The following is a 23,514-nucleotide window of genomic DNA, read 5'->3' on the forward strand; positions in this document are numbered from 1 at the left end:
CTGGGAGAATGGAATGTTCTAGAACAACCTAGTTGATAGGACATCTGCAATGGAAGATGAAGATGTTCCTCAAGTGAGCCACGTTGTCAAAGAGGCGTGATTCTTCGTGATGCAAAATCTGTTGTCATGAGGACATGTGACTGCTGGTGCAGGCTAATAGATCCATAGTGAAGTGATCCTTATGAGCTCAGGACCCCCAAGACCAAGTTCTCAGCACAAAGGAGATTTACTTGCTCCAGAGGGACAGTGGATAGGGATGAGGGATAAAGACAGGACATAGAAGAAGAGGGAGAAGGGGAAGGAAGCATGGGAGAGGGGAGAAAGGGGGCAAGGGAGGGGGCAGGGGTATTTGTCCAGGGAGTGGGGGCATGGGACACAAAGTGCTGTCTATGCATAAAGAGGAGACAGATATGGCCCATAGAAAAATGGCAGTTTATAAAGGGAAAACCCCATGTTAGGATCAAGTGTTTAATTTTAATTAGGCATGTTAATTAGGTGAACCAAAGGGGTCTTTTGATTGGCAGATTTCTATACTTTGATAGCTGAACCTTGGTAGTCAGCCTCAGGAGGAGGAAGTGGCCAAATTAGGGAATGGACCTTGGTGGCTAGCTTTAGGAATGTGATCTAACGGTTTTTAGCAAGGCAGAGGGAACTGGGGAGGAGGGCAAGGCCTGCCAGAGGCGTGTTTGCCATGCTCGGGCTGGCCAGAGTCCCTTCACATAGTATTCCATTTGGGTGGTGAGGAGGAGGTGACAAAAGTCATCAAAAACTATTGTCACTGTCCTGGGGTCCTTAGAATAGGGGTAAGACAGACACCCACAGGCAGCCCTTTGGGATTTGATTGAAATCAAGGGGCAGATAAGAGTGACTTCCAGCCTGGGAGGTCTACTGAGTTTCTGAGCAAACGCTAGAAATAGTTTCTCTGTTTGTTTGATGAGCAGCCAAACACAAGAGTGGCAGATTGGGGTGATGTGGTCAAACTGGGATTGGCAAACTCTGTGTGTATGGGGGGAGAGAGGCCAGTCCTGAGGGATCATCAAGGAGCAGTCATTCAAACCAAGTGCCTCTGAGGTTTGAATGGGCAGCTTCTCTCTCCCTTCTCTTTCAGAAGGGTTGGGAGCCAGGAACATTAGGTGTTGGGGTGGATTTCCAAGGCTTGTGGTTCTGTGGGGAAGATCAGGCGGGGCTATGGGCAGGGTTTGGTTGGTAAGTTGGGAAGGGAGAGTGACAATATGTGGAGGTCTCTGGGATTCTCACAAGACTTATTATAGTTGGTTTTGGATTTGAAGATTACTTGTGATCTAAAAATACACCCCCAACTGCAGTATTCTTAGCTCCACAGTTCTCTGTAATATGCATTGTTCCTGGCTGAATTACATCTGAGAGATGTCTTTTCTCTAATGTACTTCTGAAATGTGTCTCATTTATGCAATTAACCAACAGTGCACTGAGAACTTAGAAAGAACCAAGGCTTTGCTAAGGGTATGAAGACCACCGTCCACCACTCCCCGCAACTATTATGATTGAGTATCTAAAAACCAACTCAGCATGTTCATTACTTGGGTGCCTCTTGGACATTTAAACCTCAATGTTCTGACACCAAACTGTTGACACCACTCTCTCACCAAATCCTCTTCTTTTTCAGATGTTGTCATCTTAAGATGTGGCACCACCACCCACCACCCATAGGCTCTAGCCAAATCTTGAGAGGCAACCCTGGCATTTCATTTGACTTCCTACCTGAGTCTAACCCAACAGAGAGTTCTGCTGACCCTTCCTTCAGGATGACTCTTGAAGCTATGACACTCTCCATCTTCCCTGCCAGAGGTTGAGCCCAGCTGCCATCGTCACTTTGCAGGGCTGGCTTGTCGGTCAGAATCAACTATGGAAGTACATGACATCATGTCAATCATCTGATTCAAGTCCTTCCGTGGCTCCCTCTGGCGTTTAGAAGGACAGTCAACCTCCTTGCTTTGGCCTGCAGAGTCCTGCATGACTTGTCTGCTCCTGCTTTCCAGAACTCACTCCACCCCATTCTCTGTGCTCTGGACAGGCTGAGTAGGGTTTGTACAAGCACTCCGCTCTTTTCAGTCCTGGGCCTTTGCACTGCTGTGCCCTCTGCCTGCACTGACCTTTCCTTGGCCTTCTGCTTTCTCCCTGTCTCCTACACCCCTGAGCTTGATCTCCCCCCATCTCTTCCTCCATTTGTAATTGCATATGCCTTTGAACACTCTTTTATTTGTTGTCTGTCTCCAACCGAGGTAGGAAGTGTGTCTCTCTTGGATGGCTTTATCACTGACCACCAGCTTCTAGTGAGCTCCCAGTCAGTGCTGACTGGTGGTTGAATGGAGGGGCGTGAACGAACAAGGTTCTGAGCTTGAAGCATGTGCGGTAATGTAAGGTATAGACCGCTGGGCCCCAGAGAAAGGCAAAGGAGTCACACCATTTCATGAACTGCAGGACTGGGCATTCATATCACCAGGCCTCCCTGGGACAAATGTCCATCTGAATGAGGACATTTACATTTTCACAAACTCTTACTAGTTCCTGGAAACAGATTGTGTCTCTCTGTCTATTACGTTCTTCTTCTTCTTCTTTTTTTCCAAACTACTGAAGATCTTGGAACCAAACCAAAGTAATCTGCATTTCCATTTTTATGTCTTAATTTATAAACTGTGCCTTATAATTTACAAGCACTCACTTAGTGTCTCTACCAGAGCCTCAACAAATAACAGCTCTGCCAGCCCTACTCCTCCAGTCTTCCCCTGCACTCTGCTGGGGATGGGCTGCAGCCGGCTCTAGCAAGGTGTGGTAGTTTGAATGAGAATGGCCCCCATAGGCTTATAAATTTGAATGTTTGGTGGAACTGTTTGGGAAGGATTAGGAGGTGTGGCCATGGTGAAGAAGTATCCCTGAGGGTGGGCTTTGAGATTTCAACACCCATGCCATTTCCCAATCAGCACCCTCTCTCTGCCTCCGACTTGCATATCAGGATGTAAGCTCTCAGCTACTGCTCCAGCACCATGCTTGCCTGCCTGCCTGCCTGATGCCACACTCCCTGCCGTGATGGTCTTAAACTCATCCTCTGAAATTTTAAGCACCCAATAAACTCTTCTATAAGCTGCCATGGTCATGGTGTCTCTTCACAGTAATAGAATAGGAACTAAGGTACTTGGAGGCATTAATGACAGTGATAATAATGATTAGCCTTGTGCTACAGGTGAGAAAAAAAAACATCTGGTGATGAAGTGATATGACTAAGAAGGCTGTCCCTAAGAGAAGGGGCCAGGCCTAGACATGTGCCTCTGCATTTGCTCATGCCTGTGGCCCTTTCAGGAACAGGGGACAGTGCTGTTGGGGGTGGGATCACTTTTTGTGCAGTCCTGGCATCTGCTCCCCTCCTCAGACCCCAGCAGCCAGTTCTGGAGTATAACCTTTCTGGCTGGGTCCTTAGTGAGCTTGGGTAAGTGGAAAATGCCTCTGAGCTCAGCTTTTCCACCCAGAAAATGGAAAGATCCTTTCGCCAAGGTGTGTGTGTGTGTGTGTGTGTGTGTGTGTGTGTGTGTGTGTGAGAGAGAGAGAGAGAGAGAGAGAGAGAGAGAGAGAGAGAGAGAGATATTGATGATGAGCAGTTCACATCACTGCCAGTGTTGGATACACGGTGACTTCAGTGATTTCTTGGATAGTTACTGTTGAGTGTTAACTTGACAGATTTGGAATCACCTAGGAGACATGCCTTCAAGCACACCTTTGAGGGATTATTTGGATTAGATTAGCCTCTTGGTATGCTTGTGCAGGATAATTTTAGTTAGGTGAACCAAAGCAGGCAGATCCACCAAGATATAAGGTGGTGCCATTTCCTAGGCCTGCGTCCTGGACTGGGTAAAAAAGAAGGAAGCCAGCCATGAATGGGCATCCATCCTTCTCCACTTCCTGGTGTCAGATGCAACGTGATCAGATGCCTGAGGCCCCTGCTACCAGAACTTCCCTGATATGATGGACTACCCTTGGATGTGAGCCCAAATAAATGCTTTCTCCCTTAAACTGTTTTTGCCAGGGTATTTTACCATAGCAACAAGAAAAATAACTGAGACAGTGTCTAATTCCTCCCACCAAGTCCCCTACTAACAGCCCACTTTCCATTCCTGAATGAATCCCTTGGCTGGTCTACACATCCATGGAACCCTGGGAAAGTTCTCCTTTTGGGCTATCTGCCCAGCTTGACTGAAGTTCCCTGCTCATAGGGACTGTTTCTCTCTTCTTTCCCATGGTGGACAGCTCGGTATTTCCCTTGTGAATGGTGTTAAAATGACTCAGGAATAAGTGACAGTATTGATGAATCCCCTCTTCTGCATTGGCTGTGCCTGTTTCAGGAGCGTGCTAACTAACATCAGAAGGCTTTGCCTAGGTTCCTAACCTGCCGGGCAGGTCCCAGCTCTAAGCAGTTGCAGCGGTGGGGGTGGGGGAACCTTCCACGTTTGGTTCTGCTTTGGCCTTTTCCTCCGTTCCCCCAGCACCACACTGCCTTATGATAACATTCAAATTCCCTGAGACAGATTCCAGAGTAGGAAAGAGGTTCCCTGGGGTCGGTTACAACTTCCCATCTCAGGCTCCAGTCTTCCTTTTTGGCGCTGTTACACCAGACCTGACCGCTACCGAGGCCTTCAGGGCTTCAGTTTTCTCCTCGGGAAATTCTGGAGGGTGGATAGGATCTGCTAAGGGTTAGGAGACGAAAGGCGCAGTGCTTGGTGTATCAAACATTATCTCTCTTTACAATCCATGTCCCTATCATTTAATCCGGGGATGGGGCGCTGAACAGGGGAAACTTTTGCAGGATCTCCCCCCTCCCCCCCAAGGCCCAGCGTGGCAGGAGATGCCAGGCTGTAGCTGTTTTGCGATTCTACTTTCCTTGGGCAAAGGAAAGTGGCAGGCTTCAGTGAGCTCAGGTGCGGTGGAGACTCAGACCCCACAGTCACGTGGACTGCCAGCCAAGTCGGCCCAGCCGAGCCCCTTGGCCACATTCACTTAGGTCCTCTTCAAACATCAATGAAGTCTGCTCAAAGGTCTGGCCTCTTCCGAGCACTCAGGGCAGAGACCCCTCTCCCAGGTCAAGCTAGTTCTCCCCACCCCTACTTTTCTGAGGGGTATGGGGCCTCCAGTCCTTTCTGCTCCTACTTTTTTTTCCCCCTCCCGGGGAAGCAAGCTCACATTTTTGACCCCGCAGAAAGGAGTCCAGTGTGTCCCTGAAATTCTTTGCAGCCGGCAGAAGGATTGCGGGTCCCGGCTCTTGCAAGGCTCAGCCGGGATCCCAAGGGGTCTGCGCTTCGGCCGGCCCCTCCCCCAAGGTCATCCAACTTTTCCCTCCCCCTCCCCCGCGGGGAGGGCCCCCGCGTGCATTATTCATTGGTCCCGGCCCGCGGCGGGCGCGGGTGCTGATGTCAGGCCAGCGCGGGTGAGGCGGGTGCGGCGGCCGCCCAGCAGCCCGGGCGCGGGTGGGGGGGCGCCGAGTGGGGGTGGCGGCCAGCATGCTGCTCGGCTGCGGCTCGGCCTCCCACACCCGCGGCGCCCGCGTCCTCTCGCCAGCAGCGCCGGCGGCCGATCGGGGAAGCGACACCCGCGTCTGCAGCGGCGCCGGGTCCGAGCGCGCGGCGCGGGGCGGTGGCGGCAGCGGGGGTCCGGGCCCGGGTAGGGACCGGGGGACCCGGCATGGCGCTGCGGAGAGGCGGCGGGGCGCTGGGGCTGCTGCTGCTGAGCGCCGCGTGCCTCATCCCGCCGAGCGCGCAGGTGAGGCGGTTGGCGCGCTGCCCCGCCACATGCAGCTGTACCAAGGAGTCCATCATCTGCGTGGGCTCCTCCTGGGTGCCCAGGATCGTGCCTGGCGACATCAGCTCCCTGTGAGTGGGACCCCTCCACCCCCGCCCCGCCCTGCCCTGCCCTGCCCTGCGCCGGCCGCCACCAGGGAGTTGCGGCTAGTGCTGGGGCAGCGCCACCTGACCCTGCTCCCTAATCCCTTCCTTTGCGTTTGAGTTGGGGGCGCACCACGGGGCGTGGGTGGAGTCTGTGCCGCGGGGAGGTTAGGGGGACTCAGAACCCCAGAGTGCGGGAATCCAGTAGGTCCGCGTGACAGTTTCTCCTTGTGGCCCGCGGCCACCTGCATCAGATCTACCTGGGGGAGCTGATGTTACTGCAGACCCAGGGCCCACAGTGGGGTAGGGTCTCTGCACCAGAGTCCACAGCCTGTGAATCGCGCCCCGCGATGATCGTTTGGGTGTCTTAAAGTTTGGAGTGGTTCTGTTGTGTTGTTGGGTGGGTGGGTGTGTGACTGGAGAGCAGCTGAACGTTCCCGGATTGCGTGGACTAACTAGGAATGGGTGAGGCCTCATGGCAATCAGCCTCAGATGTGCTGTGAGGTTGGCCCCCTCGGGACCTCTCCACACCACAGGCTGGGAAGAGGCTAGCCTGGGCAAAGGCATGCAGCCTCTGGAAGTGGAGGGGCTGCTCCACGTGGCTTCAAAGAGGGCGTCCAAGTGTCTTGCGGTAATGAGGTGTCCAGCTGAGCCCCTAGGGTAGGAAGGCACCCGACTTCTTGTCTTGAGTTCAAGAGGGCCTGTCTTTTTTTACCACCTTTCCCCATAGCGGGTTGTATTACCAGCACTGGGCAGAACTAATGAGAAAGGGTCCTCCGTCCGCTTGCTAAGTGCTTTCAATTAGGTCTCACACAGTCACACTGGCAAAAAATGTTGCTATGGAAGGGACCTTAGGGGGCTATATTGCTGGGCCGTTTCCTGCTAGGGTAGTCCATTGTTCCAGGGTAAGATGCTGGGGCCACCCTTCCCCTGCCCCTCCCCCCCCCAGTTGTAGAGGAGGGAATCCTGGGGATAACGTTGCTTGTGCCTTTTCCTGCGTGTCATCATTCCTGTGCCTCTTCTCCAAGGCAAAACAGCGTCATGGTCCAGGGATGGAGAGGATCCGGGGCCCTGTTTACATCTGTAAAGTTGGAAGAGGATAGCTGTGGGGAACAGTAGGCCTGTTTGACTCTTCCTATTGCTAAATTAGATCACATGGAGGATTCTAGAATTTCTCTTGTTAAGCCCCTCGGATATGATCAAAGCTGAAGTGTTCTGCATGTTAACTCCGATAATGTATGGAAGTCCTGCTGTGGCCAGAAAGGGTAGGAGACCCTGAGGCAGACACAACGAAGCCTCTATCCCGGGTTGACCATTTATCTGGCAGATGGCGTTGCCTCTTCCTTTGTGGGCAAGTTCAGGTGTTTCTGAGTTTTCCCCAAGGCTTTCACAGTGCGTTTCATCAGAAGTGCTCTGAGTGTCTTTCAGAGACCTGTGCTTCCGAGGGGAATGCTTAATCCTACCCCAGAGTTCCGAGGGCCAACATTAACTTTGTGTCTGCACAAACAGTATACTTGGGCAAAGGTGAAGTAATTATCCGTCTTCGGCAGGGGCCTCCTGTAGTTAAGTGAAGGAAGCGAGGGGATTATTTTAAGCCAGCAGAACTAATGTCTGTGCGAGGAGCCAGTCTGATGATAGTACAGGATTCTGTTAGCCTCGTGTGGCTAACAGCTCGTCCCTTCTCATCTTGTTCCCTGGGAAGAGGATGGCCAAACACATGAGGCTTCACCCCGCAGAGGAAGAGTGTGGAGCTCAGTTGGGGGATGAGGCCAAGTGCCCACTTGGCTTGGCATTTCCTGAAAGCAACCTGGACTTCCCTCTGTCCCTCTCTTGCCTGTAGGAGCCTAGTCAATGGAACATTTTTGGAAATCAAGGACCGAATGTTTTCCCATCTGCCTTCCCTGCAGCTGCTGTGAGTATGGGACAATCTCTGCAAAATGGGGTCCCCCAAGTGTGGTCCTTGAAGGATGGTCTCTGCCTCGTCAGTGTGGGTCTTCCTATATTACAACAGCTACCGGAGTCACCCCTGCTGGCTCTTAACTTGTCCTGTGGTGTCCACATTGGACCAGTGTCCTGATCCAGTTTATCACCCGAGTTTCCACCCACTTTTCTCCTGGGGCTTTGTGTGTATCCCACTTACAGATCAGGCAAGTGGGAGGTGGCTGCATTGAGTTTCACCTCAATGAATAGTTCCCCCAAACATCTCACTTCATCAAAAGAAACTTATCTTTAAAAGTCTTCAGTTAGGAGCATTTCCAGTTTGTCTCTCACACACACGTGTAGGCAGGCAGCATTGTAGGTGGGCATGCTTTTATCTCACTGGACTGACATCTCTTTGGGAAAGGTACTTTTGCCATCAGAGAGATGAAGAAATTGATGCTCAGAAAAGGTAAATGACTTACCTTGATCCATGGAGTGAGGATCCAAGCCCACGGCCCCAAAGCTATGATTGTCCCAGGTCCTCTTAATGAACCATGTCCAAGTAAGAGAGATAGCAGAGTGCCCACACAGGGCCCTGAAACCCAAGTCAGTTGATGTTTGATAATGACAATCAATGTTCCAAAGTCACTTTGTGAAAGTAATTCACTTGGCTGGGGTTTGTGTATGGAGAGTATATAGCTCAATGGTAGAGCATTGCCTACCTACCATGCAGGAAGCCCTGGGTCTCATCCTTAGCATCGCATAAGCAAAATCGAAAATCAGCAGGCAGTTGTGAGCACATAGCACAGACGCTGTCATATTTCTTGGACTTAGCAAGACTGTAAGTACAGTAAGCAATGCACTATAGAAAAAAGACAGATACAAATCACTAACCACCCTCCATAAATTGCCACTGATAGTTTTGTTCTTGATATGTTTTATACCTACTATAACATGAAATTTACCACTTAAAATCTCAGTTCATATGCCAGCAAGATGAGTCAGTAGGCAAAGGTGCTTGCCACCACACCTAATGACCTGAATTCGATCCCTGGGTCCTGTATGATGGAAGGAAATTAGCCTCTGGCCTTACATAAGTGTTGTGGCACACTTGTGCCCCGCCGACATGTCATACAACTATACAATAAATAAATAAACAAACAAATAAATAAAACACAACTTTAAATCTCAGTTCTTTCAGAATAGAAATATAGCTTAGATATTATTTAGCCAAATAAACTTAGGTAGTTTCTATAAGTATTTACAAAAAAAAAATTTACCTGGCTACTCTAATAGAAAATTATATAGTGATATTCTTCTAGAGATTTCTTAACCTTTTAAAAATGTTTCTTTCTCATGAGAATGTATAGTATGGTAGACTAGATTTTTTTTCTTTTTTGCCTCCACTGTGTGATTTCAGTCAACTCTCTTCTCTTCCTTGGGCTCAAATATCTCTAGAATATAGCTGGGTTAGATTCCTGTAAGTCTATGATGCTATGGTTTCTTGGGCATCATGATGTATTCATTGGCTATGCAATTGTGCCTAGCAGAAAATTGGTTTTGAATAGTAGCCATCAGTTCATATTTCCCAATTTCCTACTTTCCAAGATGGGGACAGAGAGGTAGTATTGGAGAGATAGCCGAAGATTCAGCCAGCAAGGGACCCTTCCACACTGTCCCCATCACAGTGGTGAGGACATTTGGGAACCTAAGGGGTTGTCCTTAGGCCGAGAAGAGCCTTCCTTTGCCCATAGATCAGCACCTAACAAAATAAAAAGAAACGGTTTCAGCGCATGACTGACCTCTCCGTCTCTACTAAAACCTGTCTTGTTTTCAGATTGCTGAATTCTAACTCATTCACGGTGATCCGGGATGATGCCTTTGCTGGCCTTTTTCATCTCGAATACCTGTAAGTGTTGCTCAGAGTTTGGTTCCTCTAGGGGCTTTCTAAAGTTGTGTCCTGTGGAGGGGACAGCACTGCAGAAAGCTCCTTCTCCTGCCAGCACTGGCCTGTGAGCTGACTTACTCCCCAGCACGGAGGCTGGGGACAGAGCTCAGGAGAGGAGGTACTCATTCATTCTCTGCTGACATTTCATCTGTCATGTAGTAAGTACGACTGGAGATTGTGTTGGATATTTTTAACCTCCATAACTAGGCATGGATTTGCTGAGGGGCCAGAAATAGAGCTGGACGGTTCTCAGGGCTACTTATTTTTAAACAAAGTTTCCTTATTTGAGGGTAAACTGTCTGGTATGTATCCAGCTGTCCCATATCCCGTTTGCTCTATCTCCTGTGAGTTCTGCTGAGGGTCTGATTAGATTTTCCTTTTCCCAAAAGTGAAAATCTAACCAAAACCAGAACAACAACAAAAGGCAGGAGAGGGGGTTATTCCCCCTCTTCAGATGCATCATTTCCCCCTCTAGCCGAGAGCTTGGCTGTGGTTCTTATTTTATCCTTTATCACATTCAAGTCTTTCCCTTCCCCTTAAGTTGTCCCAGCCTTGTGTTTGGTGAGTCTGTAATAATGCTAATCCTGCTATCAGTTGGGATTTTCTTGCTTAGCATTCAGAGGATTTGCAAAGCCTTGTCCCTGCTGTCTTATCTGAGGTGAACAGGTAGATGTTGGAATTCCAGACACATCCCAGGTAGAAAACGCTCTCTGCTGGTGTGAGGTCTCAGGGAACGGTGTCTCCCCAGGAATTCTTTCTCTGGAGAACCCTGTCATAATCCGGTATTTTTGGCATGTATTTGATGTGGAGAGAGCATCACAGCTGCAGGATTGAAGCCACCGGGGTCTGCCAAAATCCCATGAATAGCTGTGGGGTACCTGGGATTTTCTCTGATGGGGAGTTTGTGTCTGCCCAGGGCATCAGGCAGAAAGTTAGCTTATCAGGGTATGCTAAAATCTAGGACTACACAGACACCAGAGTTTTTTAAAAACAGGCATCAGAGAGTTCTCTCTGTGAGAACTAGCTCATCAATTGTGTCACGGATGTGGCAAAGCCTTTCCCTTGGACCATCTCATCAAAGACCTGCTAGCTTTTTGGCCCTTGGGAACAGTTCCAGTGTTTTTGTGTCATGTCCTGAGAGTTTACAGCATGGCAAGTGTCATTGTGATGGGTCTCTGTGTAAGTCCTGTACCGTCTCAGCACAAAGAAAGCCAGCCCTGCTCCCCGGACTGTCCTTTCTGCTTTCTAGCATCCCTTAGAGCTTGAGAACATCCCTGCCTTGTCACCATTTGTCTAGAGACGAGGCTGTGGAGGACAGGATGAGCTCAAGGTTGCTGGAAGCCAGGCTTAATGGAACTCTTCCTAGCAGAAACTAAAATACAGAGAGGTAACACAATGGGCTCCCCTTTAGGGGCTATGGTATTAACAAAAGTATTTGGATCGCCAGGCAGAGGGCAATGTGAGATGAGCAGGGAAAATACCTGGAGGCTTCCCAGTGTTGCAGGGGTGGGAGAGTTTCTGGCTTCCACGCAGTACAGTCTTCTCCCTTCCTCAAACCCAAGATGCTATCGCCCCTGTTGCCAGCTCTGAATCTGGAGACATCAAGTTGATCTGGAAGGAGGAGAGAGCCTGGCATGCCTGTGTTCTTGCTCACATGCCTGGCTCCCTCGTGGAGTTGAGCATAGCTTGCTGCTAACTTGGGAGTGTTGATACTTCATGACTGCTTTCCAATTTTACTGCCAAAGCACACTATATCATCTGCTGGAGATATTCAGGAGAGGGAATGTGGTCATCTTATGTCGCTTCTCTCCTTAGGTTCATTGAAGGAAACAAAATAGAAACCATTTCAAGAAACGCCTTTCGGGGTCTCCGTGACCTGACTCACCTGTAAGTCCCCCTAGATCTGCTGTAGGTGCTAGGGAGATGGCTGAGTCTGCAGAGTGCTGGCCATGCACACATGAGGCCCTTGGTTTGCTCCCCCAAACCCATGTAAAAAGATAGGCATGGGGGTGCATACTTGTGACCTCAGTGCTGGGAAAGCAGAGGTAGGAGGATTGCTGAGGTTTGCTGGCCAGCCAACCTCTCTGAAGCAGTCAGTGAGCTTCGGGTCCCAGGGAGACTTTATCTCAAAAAATAAGGTGGTTGGCTCTGGTGGTCACATGTGTATACATGAACACATACATAAACACACACACACACACACACACACACACACACACACACACACACACCCCACACATGCACATACACAGAATTGTTTTTCCTTGATGTTTCTGTATTCACAACACCTCTCAAAGGAAACTCATTTTGAGATTGCCCAAGAGGCTCCAGTACTGTTAGACACTACTCATTGTGGTGACCAACTTACACATTGGTTTCCACCATCCTATGTCCCCAGGGAGATCCACATAACCCCATGTGAAGTAGGAAACCCTCAGTGCTCTGAAGGCCTTGTGCTCATGGAGGAAGTGGGACAGAAGCATGGCTCTTATACCCACTTGGTGCCAGGTACCAGGCCGGCCTAGTACCCAAAGGCCTTCTCTGTGTTTCATGATAATCTGTGAGTCTCCATTCTACAGAATTGGGAACTGACACTTAAGAGACTCAGTGAAGGACTGTAGCAGGAATCTTAAAAGTTCTTATTAATAAAATCAAACCTGAGGCCAGTTATTGGAGTGAATGCTGGGAGATCAGAGAAGCAGAACAAGCCACAGCTTCCTCCTTGCCAGTTCCTCAGCTGATCCTGTTTCCTCAGACTGGAAGCCTCTGAGTCCTCATCCAAATGAATCTCGGCTGAACTGCTGCTCCAAAGCCTAAAAGCTTAACCAGCTAAAAGCTTCTAGTTTCTGGTCCTCACGCCTTATATACCTTTCCGCTTTCTGCCATCACTCCCTGGGATTGAAGGCGTGAATCACCATGCTTGGCTGTATTCTTGAACACTCAGAGATCCAGGTAGATCTCTGCCTCTGGAATGCTAGGATTAAAGGCGTGCGCTACCACTGCCTATCCTCTATGTTTAATGTTGTGGCTGTTCTGTCTCTGACCCCAGATAAGTTTATTAGCGCACACAATATTTTGGGAACACAATACCACCACAAAGGACATCGGGTAGAGGAGGGAAGTGGCAGGAGACATCGTGTGTCCTCCCCTTAGCATGAAGGTCGCTTTTCCTGTTACGGTAGCGTAATCTGTAGTTTCAGCTCAGCTCTCTGGTTCCTTACTTGCTTGCCAGAGAGCAAAGGGAGGAAAAGGAATTGATCTGAATTGATCGGCATATCAGAATAAAACAAGCACACACACTTAGAGAAGTTAGTAAGATTGGGAAAAAAATGGCCGTGTTTCTGAAAATGTAAAATCAAACATTGTCATGGTAGGAGTCATTGACTAGCCAAGACTTGGGCTTCGTTTGCATAAGAGATAATTTTTGTCTGAGGAAGATGATGGGTCCAATATCCATAGTCATTTTATCTACAATAAAAAAGAGAATTGAGGAAATTGGAGGGCACTGGCTCTGGGGGCTGGGCAGGGATGATGGTACTTTTGAGTGTAACCCTGGCCATAGTGTAGGAACATAGTCATTTAAAAGAGTCTTCTCATTAAGCCATAATGATCCTGGTGAAGGCATCTGCCAGTGGGCACAGTGAGCCTGGGTTCTGGGGCTGCCAAGCAGAAGCCCTACCTGAGCCCAGGGCTGGAGGGGAAGGGACAGGGAGCAACCATGGGGATTGGGGCATACTTGTCAATACAGTGCTTGTCAGAGAATGTGTGTCCTGTTGACATTATTGTTCTCGGGTTTGTTTTTCTATGGAAGTGCAGACTTCTCTCAGAGTCAGCCTGTATGCCAGAGGCCTTACCTCCCATGGACTGAGGTTTCAGGCTTGGGTTCAAAAATCCAGGTCATCCCTTATTGATAATACTTAGCTTTTCTGGTCCTTAGTGTCTTCATTCTCAAGATAATGATGGTTATACTGACTGTGGACTGTTGATGTACATAATACATTTATGATGTTTGGCTGCAAAGTCCAAAACACTACTTCCCACAGTAAATGCCAATTTCAAGAAAATGGCTGGCATCATCACCACCATCATCATCTTCTTCTTCTTCCTCCTCCTCCTCCTCTTCCTCCTTCATGACAATACCATCCCATTCTTCCAGTCATTAAAAAGGTCTTGATTTTCCTCTCTGGATTGATACATTTTCTTGACCATTTGAGTATCCTGACAGATACTGCTGAAAGGATGGATGTGGCCATCTGGAGGGAACAGCTGAGGCAGATAAATGTGGGTCCCAAAAGCTGGGAAGGAGGACCATTTGATATTAGGCACATGCTACAGGCAGAAACCTACACATAGTTGGCACTGCCCTTATCTCCCCTTTAAACTTCTCACACAGAGAAAGCCTCAGCTCCAAAATTCACCCACTTCCTTGGGGAAGTCCCTGCCCAGAATCTTCTCATTTAAATGAAATGTTTGATGTTGGCCTTTGGTGAACTTTCACAACACTTAGCTACCCACATTCATATTAAAACACGAGTTGGGTTCCAAAGCATGGAGGGAGCCATGCCAATCTGTAACTAAAATCTAGGACATTTGTTTTCCAGCGGTCTTATAGAACCCAGGGGACAGGAAGCTATTAAATAGTTGGAGAAATGAAGTAAGTGCTCTGGGTTTGTAGACGAAATGAAATGGAAAGGAAGATGCTAATGTTAAGCACTGTGCATGGGTAGAGCAGATAGCTCATGAGAAGAGGGCTGCCTTCTGGAACCTAACGTGCAAGTTGGAGCAATCGCGAAATATTTTCGTTTGTTTGTTTGTTTGTTTACTCTAGCCATTCCGAATCTAATTATATTATTACCGTTTCAGTGTAGCAGCGTCCAGGTAGCCACATAGTTTTAGTTAAATAATTAACTGATATTTAGCTAATTTCTTTTTTGCTTTGCTTTCCAAATCAAAACAAACACCTCCTTTTTTTTTTTTTTTACATTTCCAAACAGTTACCCCAGTGTATGTTCAGTGTGATTATATAACCAGCTTATTTCCCAACACATCCAAAAATGTGCAGGTACCTCATTAGGAAAAGCAAGGTAAATTAGCACATGAAATGGTCTTCTAATCCATTTATGGTTGCCTGAGTGGGAAGGGAGTAAGTAGAAACTGTTGGCCTCGCCATTCTCAGTTGGTATTTGAAGGAAGAATGTTTGGGGTAAAAAGGAGCTTAAACTTTCTACTACACCCCACTGACTGTAAAAAGAAGTACTCATTTAGTTAACTATCCTTCCGGGATGGGCTATGACCATGCTATGGCCAGGTATGACTCACTTCATACCTGTTTTATAAACTAACTACTTGTTTATCGCTTAGACATGTTGCCATGTATACTCAGGAGTAGAAGACTCTAGACGAAGGCATCCATTTCTCGGCCAATTTACATTCATGTGTGGTATCTGGGGAAAGCACAGACTTGATGTACATTGTTTCCACACTCAACATCTTCCTCTAAGGACACTGCACTGTGGGCTTCCATCCTCAGCAGCCTGGCAACGGGGCACTGCAGAATCCTGAATCGATAGGAGTTGATGCTCTTCAGAATAGTCTGCCATAGCTGGAGGTGGGTGTGGGCTGGCTTCTCAGAAACCTGTCCAACACTAAGAAGAAACAGGGAAAGGATTTCTCATCAGCTTTGGTTAATGAAAAGATGAAATCAATCATAATCAGTTATTCACTAAATATGCCGCTTCACTGAGATTTCTATCCTGGTGTGTCAGAGAGTATTCACTGAGTCCATTTCAGAAACATGGACATCAAACATCAAATATCCTTTGATGGACCATAAGAAAACTTCTTGGGAAAAGGTTGTACATCTTCCATTGTCAGTCTCATATTGTTGCCTCATTCATTCATTCATTCATTCATTCATCCATTGATTCATTTTTCCAGAATAGCATATCCATCTTCTTTATCTGCAAAGGTTTCCCAACTTTCTGAGTGTTTGCACTGTTCTGGAGGTGGGACTAAACCATGGATCCCATCAAGAAGCAAACAAATAATTAAAACATATTTGCAAATGACCATCTTCCAATGAAGTTCAAGGAGCCATTACTATGTGGCTGGGTTAGAGGAGGAGATGGTGAAGTCTCACCTACTGGGGAGGTTCCTAGACTATGGAGAATCCTACACACCATGAAATGGGACCTTGGCATGTCCCCCCACCTCCAACCCTTTTTTTCAAGACGTGGTCTCACTGTCTAGGACTGGTTGGCCTGGAACTCACTACATACACTAGTCTGGCCTCAAGCTCATAGAGATCCACCTGCCTCTGCCTCCCAAGGGCTAGAATAAAAGGGGTTGCTCCACACGGCCTGGCACCTTGGTTTTTATTCCAAGAACCAGAGAAGCCATCTGTAGTTTAATAGCTGTGCGTAAAGAGCTTAATAAAGTGCTTACTTTCAAAACAAAAAGGCTTCCATTGAAACCCGGTTGTCTTTGTGTCATGGAGCTTGTGCCTTTCGGTGTTGACAATCAACGCCATTGAGAGCTCTCCTTGAATCATTAGATGTACTTAAAGGGACTTCAGAAATGAATGGGGGGAAGGCAGTAACCACATTAAAACGTGACTTTCTTTTTCTAGTTCTTTGGCCAACAACCACATTAAAGCGCTTCCAAGGGACGTCTTCAGTGATCTAGATTCTCTGATTGAACTGTAAGTAATGCAAATGAAGTTTGGGTGTACTGGTCACAGGCCCCAGTCGATTGGCTTTCACATCATTTTGCTCTCGACTAGCTAGTCCTCTCACAGAGTAGTACACACTGAGAAATGGCATGTGTATTGTCTTGTGTTGAATTCAGCCATTAGATAATATATCCTGTGTCCAGTGGTGAGTTAGGCTTGCTGGATGGGCAGTGCCTGTGTAGTCTTTCCATCTGCTTTGCCTTCTCAAGCTTCATGAGAAGCACTGTGACTGTAGCACTTTGTACTGGGTGCAGTTTAACAAGACCTGGAATGTTCCAGTTGTGTTTGTGAATACTGTCTTCCTATTACATCTTGTTTTTATCTATGGCAGCCTATATCAGGATGTTCTCCCATCCCTTCCCACCTCCAACATTGAACTGAGACAATTTTAAGAGGGATGATGTCTCGTCTCTGAGAACTCTCTGTATGCTATTCAGTTCAATCACTGCATCAAGGAATACTCAATAAAGATAACAATAAGTACAAGAAATAATATGCATGAAACACAGTTATTTTAAAGAGATTCCACAATTGGATTGTTTTAGATGTATCGGGTTATGAGTAACTCCAGTGTTTCATATTACACCCTAACCCTACCAAACATGTCTGTTTCCCTGTGTGTGTATTTGTGTTTTGTATTTCAGAGATTTAAGGGGTAATAAATTTGAATGTGACTGTAAAGCCAAATGGTTGTATCTGTGGCTGAAGACGACAAATTCCACTGTGTCTGATGTGCTATGTATCGGTCCACCAGAGTACCAGGGGAAGAAGCTCAATGATGTGACCAGCTTTGATTATGAGTGTACCGCCACAGGTAGGCGGAACCTCTCCCCTCAAAGATGGATGTGTAGAAGAATTCTTTCTTTTTCTCGTAGATTGCCAACTGCATATGAGGGAAAGTGACTGTAGACATTTTCTATCAAAGCCATTTTAGAGAAAGCGTAAGGATTTTAAGAGAAACGAATCAGGGCTGGCAAGGTGGTTCGCTGAGTAAAGGTACTTGCCACCAAGTTTGGTGACCTGAGTTCAATGCCTGGGACCTATGTGGGAAGAAGAGAACCGAGAACTGATTCCTACCAATTCTCTTCTGCTCATGCTTGTGCACATGCGGACACACACACACAGACACACACAGACGACACACACTAAATCATGTAAAACGTTTAAGAAATGAATCAACTTGGTTAGGAAGATATCTCAACAGTTAGAAAAGATTTTGTTAGCTGTACTGGCTCTAATTTTAATTTCTTTTTTTCCCCCCTTCATTCCCCCCTCCCCTCCTTGAGACAGAGTATTGCTATGTAGCTCAGGCTGGCCTAATTCTTGTTATGTTGAATAGGCTGGCCTTGAAGGCATTGCTCTGCTTCAAGGGCTGGGTATTATGGGTATTTTCTTTCCACCAAGCCTGTTTTAATTGGGATTCTTTGCAAACAAAATCCAAGTACTCCAGTGTTCTTTTTTGCCCTCTAACTCTGTGTGTTTCCGAGTGTGTGTGCATGTTCATGTGTGTGCATGCATGGGTATGTGGGTGCCAGAGGTGAAACTTGGGTGCCATTCCTCAGGATTGCTTTTTGTGGCAGCATTTCTTGGTCCGAATCCTGCTGATTCAGCTGGACTGGATAGCCAGCGAGCCCCAGGGTCTGCCTGGCTCTGCCTCCCCAGCACTGGGCTTACATGTACACCTCACCATATCGAGCTTTTTTTATGTACGTTTTGGGGAAGAAAACTTAAGTCTGCATATGCAGAAAATACCTTTCTGACTGAGCTAGCTCTCCAGCTTGCCCATCTGTCTGTCTGTCTTTGAAGACTGAAATACAGACTTGAGAATTTGGTACGAGACCCTCTTTAAATTGGCCTGCCTTTCATGGAAAGCCAGCCCAGAAAAGTCTGGATATTTTTGCTATGACTGGCTTTTTTTTTTCCTCCAGTAAGATGATACTTATTATAAGTTTAATACCAGATTTTATATCTATAAGTTATTTTCCATTTCAAGTAGGGAGAGATAACTAGGAAAATTATAGCCTGTGGCAAAGTAGAATATATAAGTTGACAAGCGGTTACTGAAGAAAAACATTCACATTGAGGGAAAACTGTAAAGGTAGTGTGACTTTGTTTTTCTCAGAGCCCGCCTCAGGGTTTCCATTTCCACATTTTTGAGGTTACAGAATAAAATTAAAATGCCGACTACCTCCAAGTCCCCACAGGTAGAGGGCAGGGGGTACCTCTGTTTGAAAAGCTCAAACAGGTTTCCGGTGCTTCTGAAGCCGAATTTTCAAGGAGAGAGGATCAATCCACAGTGTGCAGCCGCCTTTCTAGATGTTTGTGGAAACAAACGGTGAGGCTAGGAGTTGCTATCTACAAAGCCCGAAGGCATGTCGAGAACTCTGAAAACAGCTAAAGAAACACTGAACACAATAAAGTCCCAAGAACAAGGCATCATATTTAGGCACAAATCAACTACTCCCATCCAAACAAGCCAAAACCCACCAAGTAGATATGAATCCCAGGTGTTCATGTGCATGCACACATGTATGCTTGCAGAAACTCACAAGTTCTGCTTGAGAAACTTGAGGTTTCAAGAAAGTAGCCTTGTCTTGAACCACAGAGCTGGGGTGTATTCAGCTGTGTGGTTGGCAGGTGTCCTTTACTCAGCCTGGCCACCACTAAGAGGTTATTTGTTGTGCTATCAGGCCAGGGCAATAAATCAGAGGTCATGGTCAATGGCATTTGTACAAAAATGTGTCATTCAAGACCATTTGGCTTTAAGTGCTGGACTGTAACTTTCTGAGGCTCCTCTTGGCCTTCAATTCTTTTCTAGAGAGTTCTCTAAACCCCACAGTGAGATTGGCATTTCTCATCATTCTGTTCACATTTGGTCACAGTGTCCATCTCTGAGAAGATGACACAGGTTTATAAAATGCTCTGGGAGCATCATTTACACAAGAAAATAGGATGTCTGACCTGAGGACCTTGTGGATGGTTCTAATTGTGTTCTGGGACTGAGAACTGTCATTGGAAAGCAGACAGCTTGGAACTGCAGCAGCCAGGACCTGAGTCCCAGAATCCATGGGGACAGTGTGAGTCCTCTAACACATTTGGGCCATCCCTTGGCTTTCTCTGTCTTTGCTAACAAGGTTCCTACTCCTTCCAAAGTCCAAATGGAGCTTTCAGGAAGGAAGGAACTGACTGTTCTTTTCAGTTGTCTTAAGCCATGGACACCCTGGCTCTGCTCCACGATCTTTGTCCTTGGGGGTGATGACACAATAAGATGACCTGTCCCCAGATATTGTCCCTGCCACCTAAGTGTGCGGTCAATAAATTGTGAGGGTATTGACGTGTCTGTCTTCTGCTCATATCAAGTCCTGGCCTCTGGTGCTTTACCAAAGGCCAGGGAAAGTTTGTGTGAGAGGATGCCTGGAGGATGGAGAGCCAGACTCACTGAGAGAGAGCCCAGGGTCACTTTATGGCTTCCTTTCTTTGGAGGAAGCCATATTTTTCTTAGCTCAATCTCTCCCGGTTTGGCCCAAGAGAGGAAGGCATTGCTACCATGCTGTTCCTCCACAGAGGGGAGGAAAGAGCAGGCAGCCCCCACCAGGCTGCCTCAGCTCTTCAGATTAATCACAATTCTTCTACACCCTCCCCTTCAAGTCTATTTTTAACCAGGCAGAGATTCCTGTTACCCACCGATGATCCCATGTTAGGTGGATAATTCACTAAATTCCTTAGAGGGAGTGAGTTTTGCATCCTAATTGTCCTGTTAGCCTCCCTTGTTCAGGCTGACGAAAATGCAAAGAGAAATAATGCATTAATGTGCACTCTCTCTCCTCATAGGCTCAGCCTCATGTATAATTCATTTTCTGCAACTTCTATAAATAGCTATGTAAAAATCTGTGGATTCCAGTGGGAGAAAGGCCGAAATCGTAAGAGACCCACTGACATCATGAACCTGGTCTGATGTGAACAGAAGCGGTCGGTGGCTCTCATGGTGGAATGTACCATTACTATTTTAACGCTAGTAAATTGGTGTCACTTCAGGCTATGTGTCTGTTGAGGTCTCTCTACCATGACCATGCCTTTGGCTTTGTGAGAGTCGGGTTCAGGTGTGGGGAGGAGAAGGTGTGCAAATTTGTCTAGTGCCTTTCTCCACAATGTATTGATGCTGGTCTCAGTCCCCCGTCCCTCGGCCCTTTCGTCCTCTTCCTTTGGTGGTGGGAGTAGGGCTGTCTTCTATGACGGATTAGTCATTTACGTGATTAATAGTCTGTGTCATGCCAGATAGTCAGCGTATAGGAAATATTATGAAATGATGAATTTAATTTGGAAAAATAAATTAAAACGGAGCTATGGAAGCTTGATTTGTATAGCATGTTCTGTATTCTAGTAGAACTGTTATTTAAACAAAAAAAATTATTTTTATTTTTAATTGTGTCTATGCCTATGGCTTTGTGCATACTCAGTGCCTGTGGAGGCCAGAAGAGGGTGTGCTATCTCTTGGAGCTGGAGTTACAGGCAGAGTTACAGTATCCTGACATGGATACTGGGAATTGAACTTGGGTCCTCTGCAAGAGTAGCAAGTCCTAAGCGCCGAGCCATCTCTCCAGCCCCGATTCTGGTAGCCTTTCTATATTGCAGGATTCCTCAGTAGAGGTGAACATCTTTACTTTAAGGCACACACATTCTAACTCAGAGGCTTATATTTTTGAGAACACATCTGGGGGAGCTGGGGGAGCTAGCAGATATGGGAGCGGAAGACAGCAGCGGGAGTTTAGAGCCTTGGCCTCCACGATGAAAGGGAAGCGGTCTAATGCAGAGGAGTTTATAACTATCTCTACTGAAATGAAAAGAGCTGCATTCCTTGATGTTTTAGAAAGGGAGAGTGCAGGAGCTGTCTCCATCCTTCCTGTTCACCCGCCTCGAACATAAGCAGCCTTGAACACATGCTTAGTTGCCTTCTGACTAGCTTGGTAGTTCTTTCTTGGTGGTGATGGTCACGGGTATGTGTCAGGAGCTGGCTAGAGGCTCCTGGGCATCTTCCCTAAGTCTTCAGCAGGTGGCTTGCTACTGTCTACTTGCAGAAGTAATATCCTTGCTGAGTGGTGTGGGCTGGGTGTTGTGGTTTACAACCTTTAAAATGGAGGCTCTATCTCCCACCTTCAATCACACGGAAGCTTGATCTGCCTGACCTCCAAGGCTGGCCTCCTCTGGACTCTGCTTTCTGCTGGGTTGTGGGGGACCACCCTGTCCACTAGAACCATGTATCCCTCCACCACCCCTTGCTCACCTTCTGCCTTTTGGGCTATGGGAGCATCCTCCTCTTAGTTCCCAGTGACACAGCTCTTCTCGTAGAACCTGCCTGCTGTATTCAGCTTCCTCACCTGTCACCCACAGTCTTCACAACAGACTTAGGTTAAGGCTATGCCCACCCATTAAGTTAAAAAAATATATTAAGCACTTATTGTGTACCACAAATGAGGGAGGGGCACCTCTTCAAATGAAGGTGTATTGAACTCCATTTTGTGTTAGGCTAAGAGGTTCTTGTGTGCATGCAGATATGTACAGATGTACACATAACCCCCCCATGCCTAGGAAGGCAGACAGAGGTCATGTCATTTCCCCCAAGGTTAGAACATCAAGAATCCACTCGGCAAAAATGTTATGAAAATAGACACCCTCCCTGCAAAGATGGCCAGGACATAGAGGTGGGGCAGCCTGCGTCTGAGTGAGCTCTGAGGTAGACAGTTTCACCCCCACCCCCGCCCCGGCCCCATCTGATCTGTCCCTGCCACAGAGTTGGAGGGGCAGCCGTCTTACCTCATCTTAGGACAAATAAACCGAGACCTGGAAGTGACTAACCCTAGGTCTTAAGGTCAGGAAGTAGCTTCAGGCTATTCATTTGCTTCCAGGCACAGTGCTCTTCCTTCTGCCTCACACAGTCCTTGTCCCCTGAGCCCCGACTTTCTCCTGCTGCCTGTCTTTACTGACCCCTCTCATCCCTGCCTCATACTTGCCTCCTCGACTCTTGCCCAGCTGTCACCTTTCCTGCCTCTTCTATTGATCGGGCTCCCTGGATGCATGGCTCACGTGACATCTTTGATAGGGCAATGTCTCCAGATTGGACTCTGATGCTGTTGTTTGGAGTCTGGTGGCTAAGACATGAACAAGGCATTGCTGGTGATATGAACTTTGAATGAGGATGGTTAAGGATTGGGTGAGGAAGAGCTGGGCAAAACACACGATCTCCTCCTGGATGCATAACCAAGGGACTGTACATGTTGGAGCATTTCTGGCCAGAAGAATGCTTCATCTCTGTTTTGTTTTAAAACCATTTGTTGTGGGTGTTTTTTTGAGACAGGGTCTCACTGTGTGTCCCTAGCTGGCCTGGAGCTTGCTATGTAGACCAGCCTGTCCTTGGACCCACAGAAATCTGCCTCCTGAGGTCTGGGATTAGACACATGTGCCACATACCTTGCTCTCTCTCTGTGTGTTTTAAAGAAATTCTTTCTTCTCTAGATTTCTACTCCTGTGTGTATGCTATGCTAGCTTTGAGGGCATGCCCCCTTTGTTTCTTGGCATTTATGTGCCATACCTAAACTTCCACAGAGAATTAGTGGTCACCTGTGGACTCATGGTGGGTGAGGAACACTCAGTCCTCAGGAGACGGAAGAGGAGACCCAATATCACTGTGCTGAATTTATTCCTGTAGAGGTCATTGCCTCCTTCCTGCTCTGTCACGATGCCCAGACCTGAGGCACAGCACACCAAGTCCAATGTCCAGGGAGCTCATTTAGGTCCCCGCCCCAATTTCCCCAGGGGTCCTTCATAAGACCCCTTCTGAGACCCCTGCAGAAGGTATCACACCCCGCACCCCCACCCCCACTTCTTCATTCCTGTTTGGAAGGTGTAGTACTCACTATGGCCTGCAGGGGTGCTATTTCCCAATGGGGTTATGTGGAACTGGGTGTAAATGATAGGTGACCACAGGATCCCTGTTTCCTGTGAGTTTGAGAAGT

At 47.5% G+C, this 23,514-nt stretch overlaps 1 protein-coding gene across 1 annotated transcript in view; it reads left to right on the forward strand.

Moving 5' to 3' along the window:
• Positions 1–5,357: 5,357 nt before the first annotated feature.
• The window catches only part of Lgi2 (leucine rich repeat LGI family member 2), a 28,172-nt gene continuing 10,015 nt past the window's right edge, over positions 5,358–23,514 (forward strand). The window contains exons 1-6 of the mRNA XM_036200911.1: positions 5,358–5,894; positions 7,747–7,818; positions 9,664–9,735; positions 11,590–11,661; positions 16,403–16,474; positions 17,149–17,318. Of these exons, the coding sequence (XP_036056804.1) occupies positions 5,707–5,894; positions 7,747–7,818; positions 9,664–9,735; positions 11,590–11,661; positions 16,403–16,474; positions 17,149–17,318 (646 nt within the window). The 5' untranslated portion in view covers positions 5,358–5,706. The remainder of the gene's footprint in view (positions 5,895–7,746; positions 7,819–9,663; positions 9,736–11,589; positions 11,662–16,402; positions 16,475–17,148; positions 17,319–23,514) is intronic.

The sequence above is a fragment of the Onychomys torridus genome, chromosome 10 (genome assembly GCF_903995425.1).
Source record: "Onychomys torridus chromosome 10, mOncTor1.1, whole genome shotgun sequence".
Classification (NCBI taxonomy): Eukaryota; Metazoa; Chordata; class Mammalia; order Rodentia; family Cricetidae; genus Onychomys; species Onychomys torridus.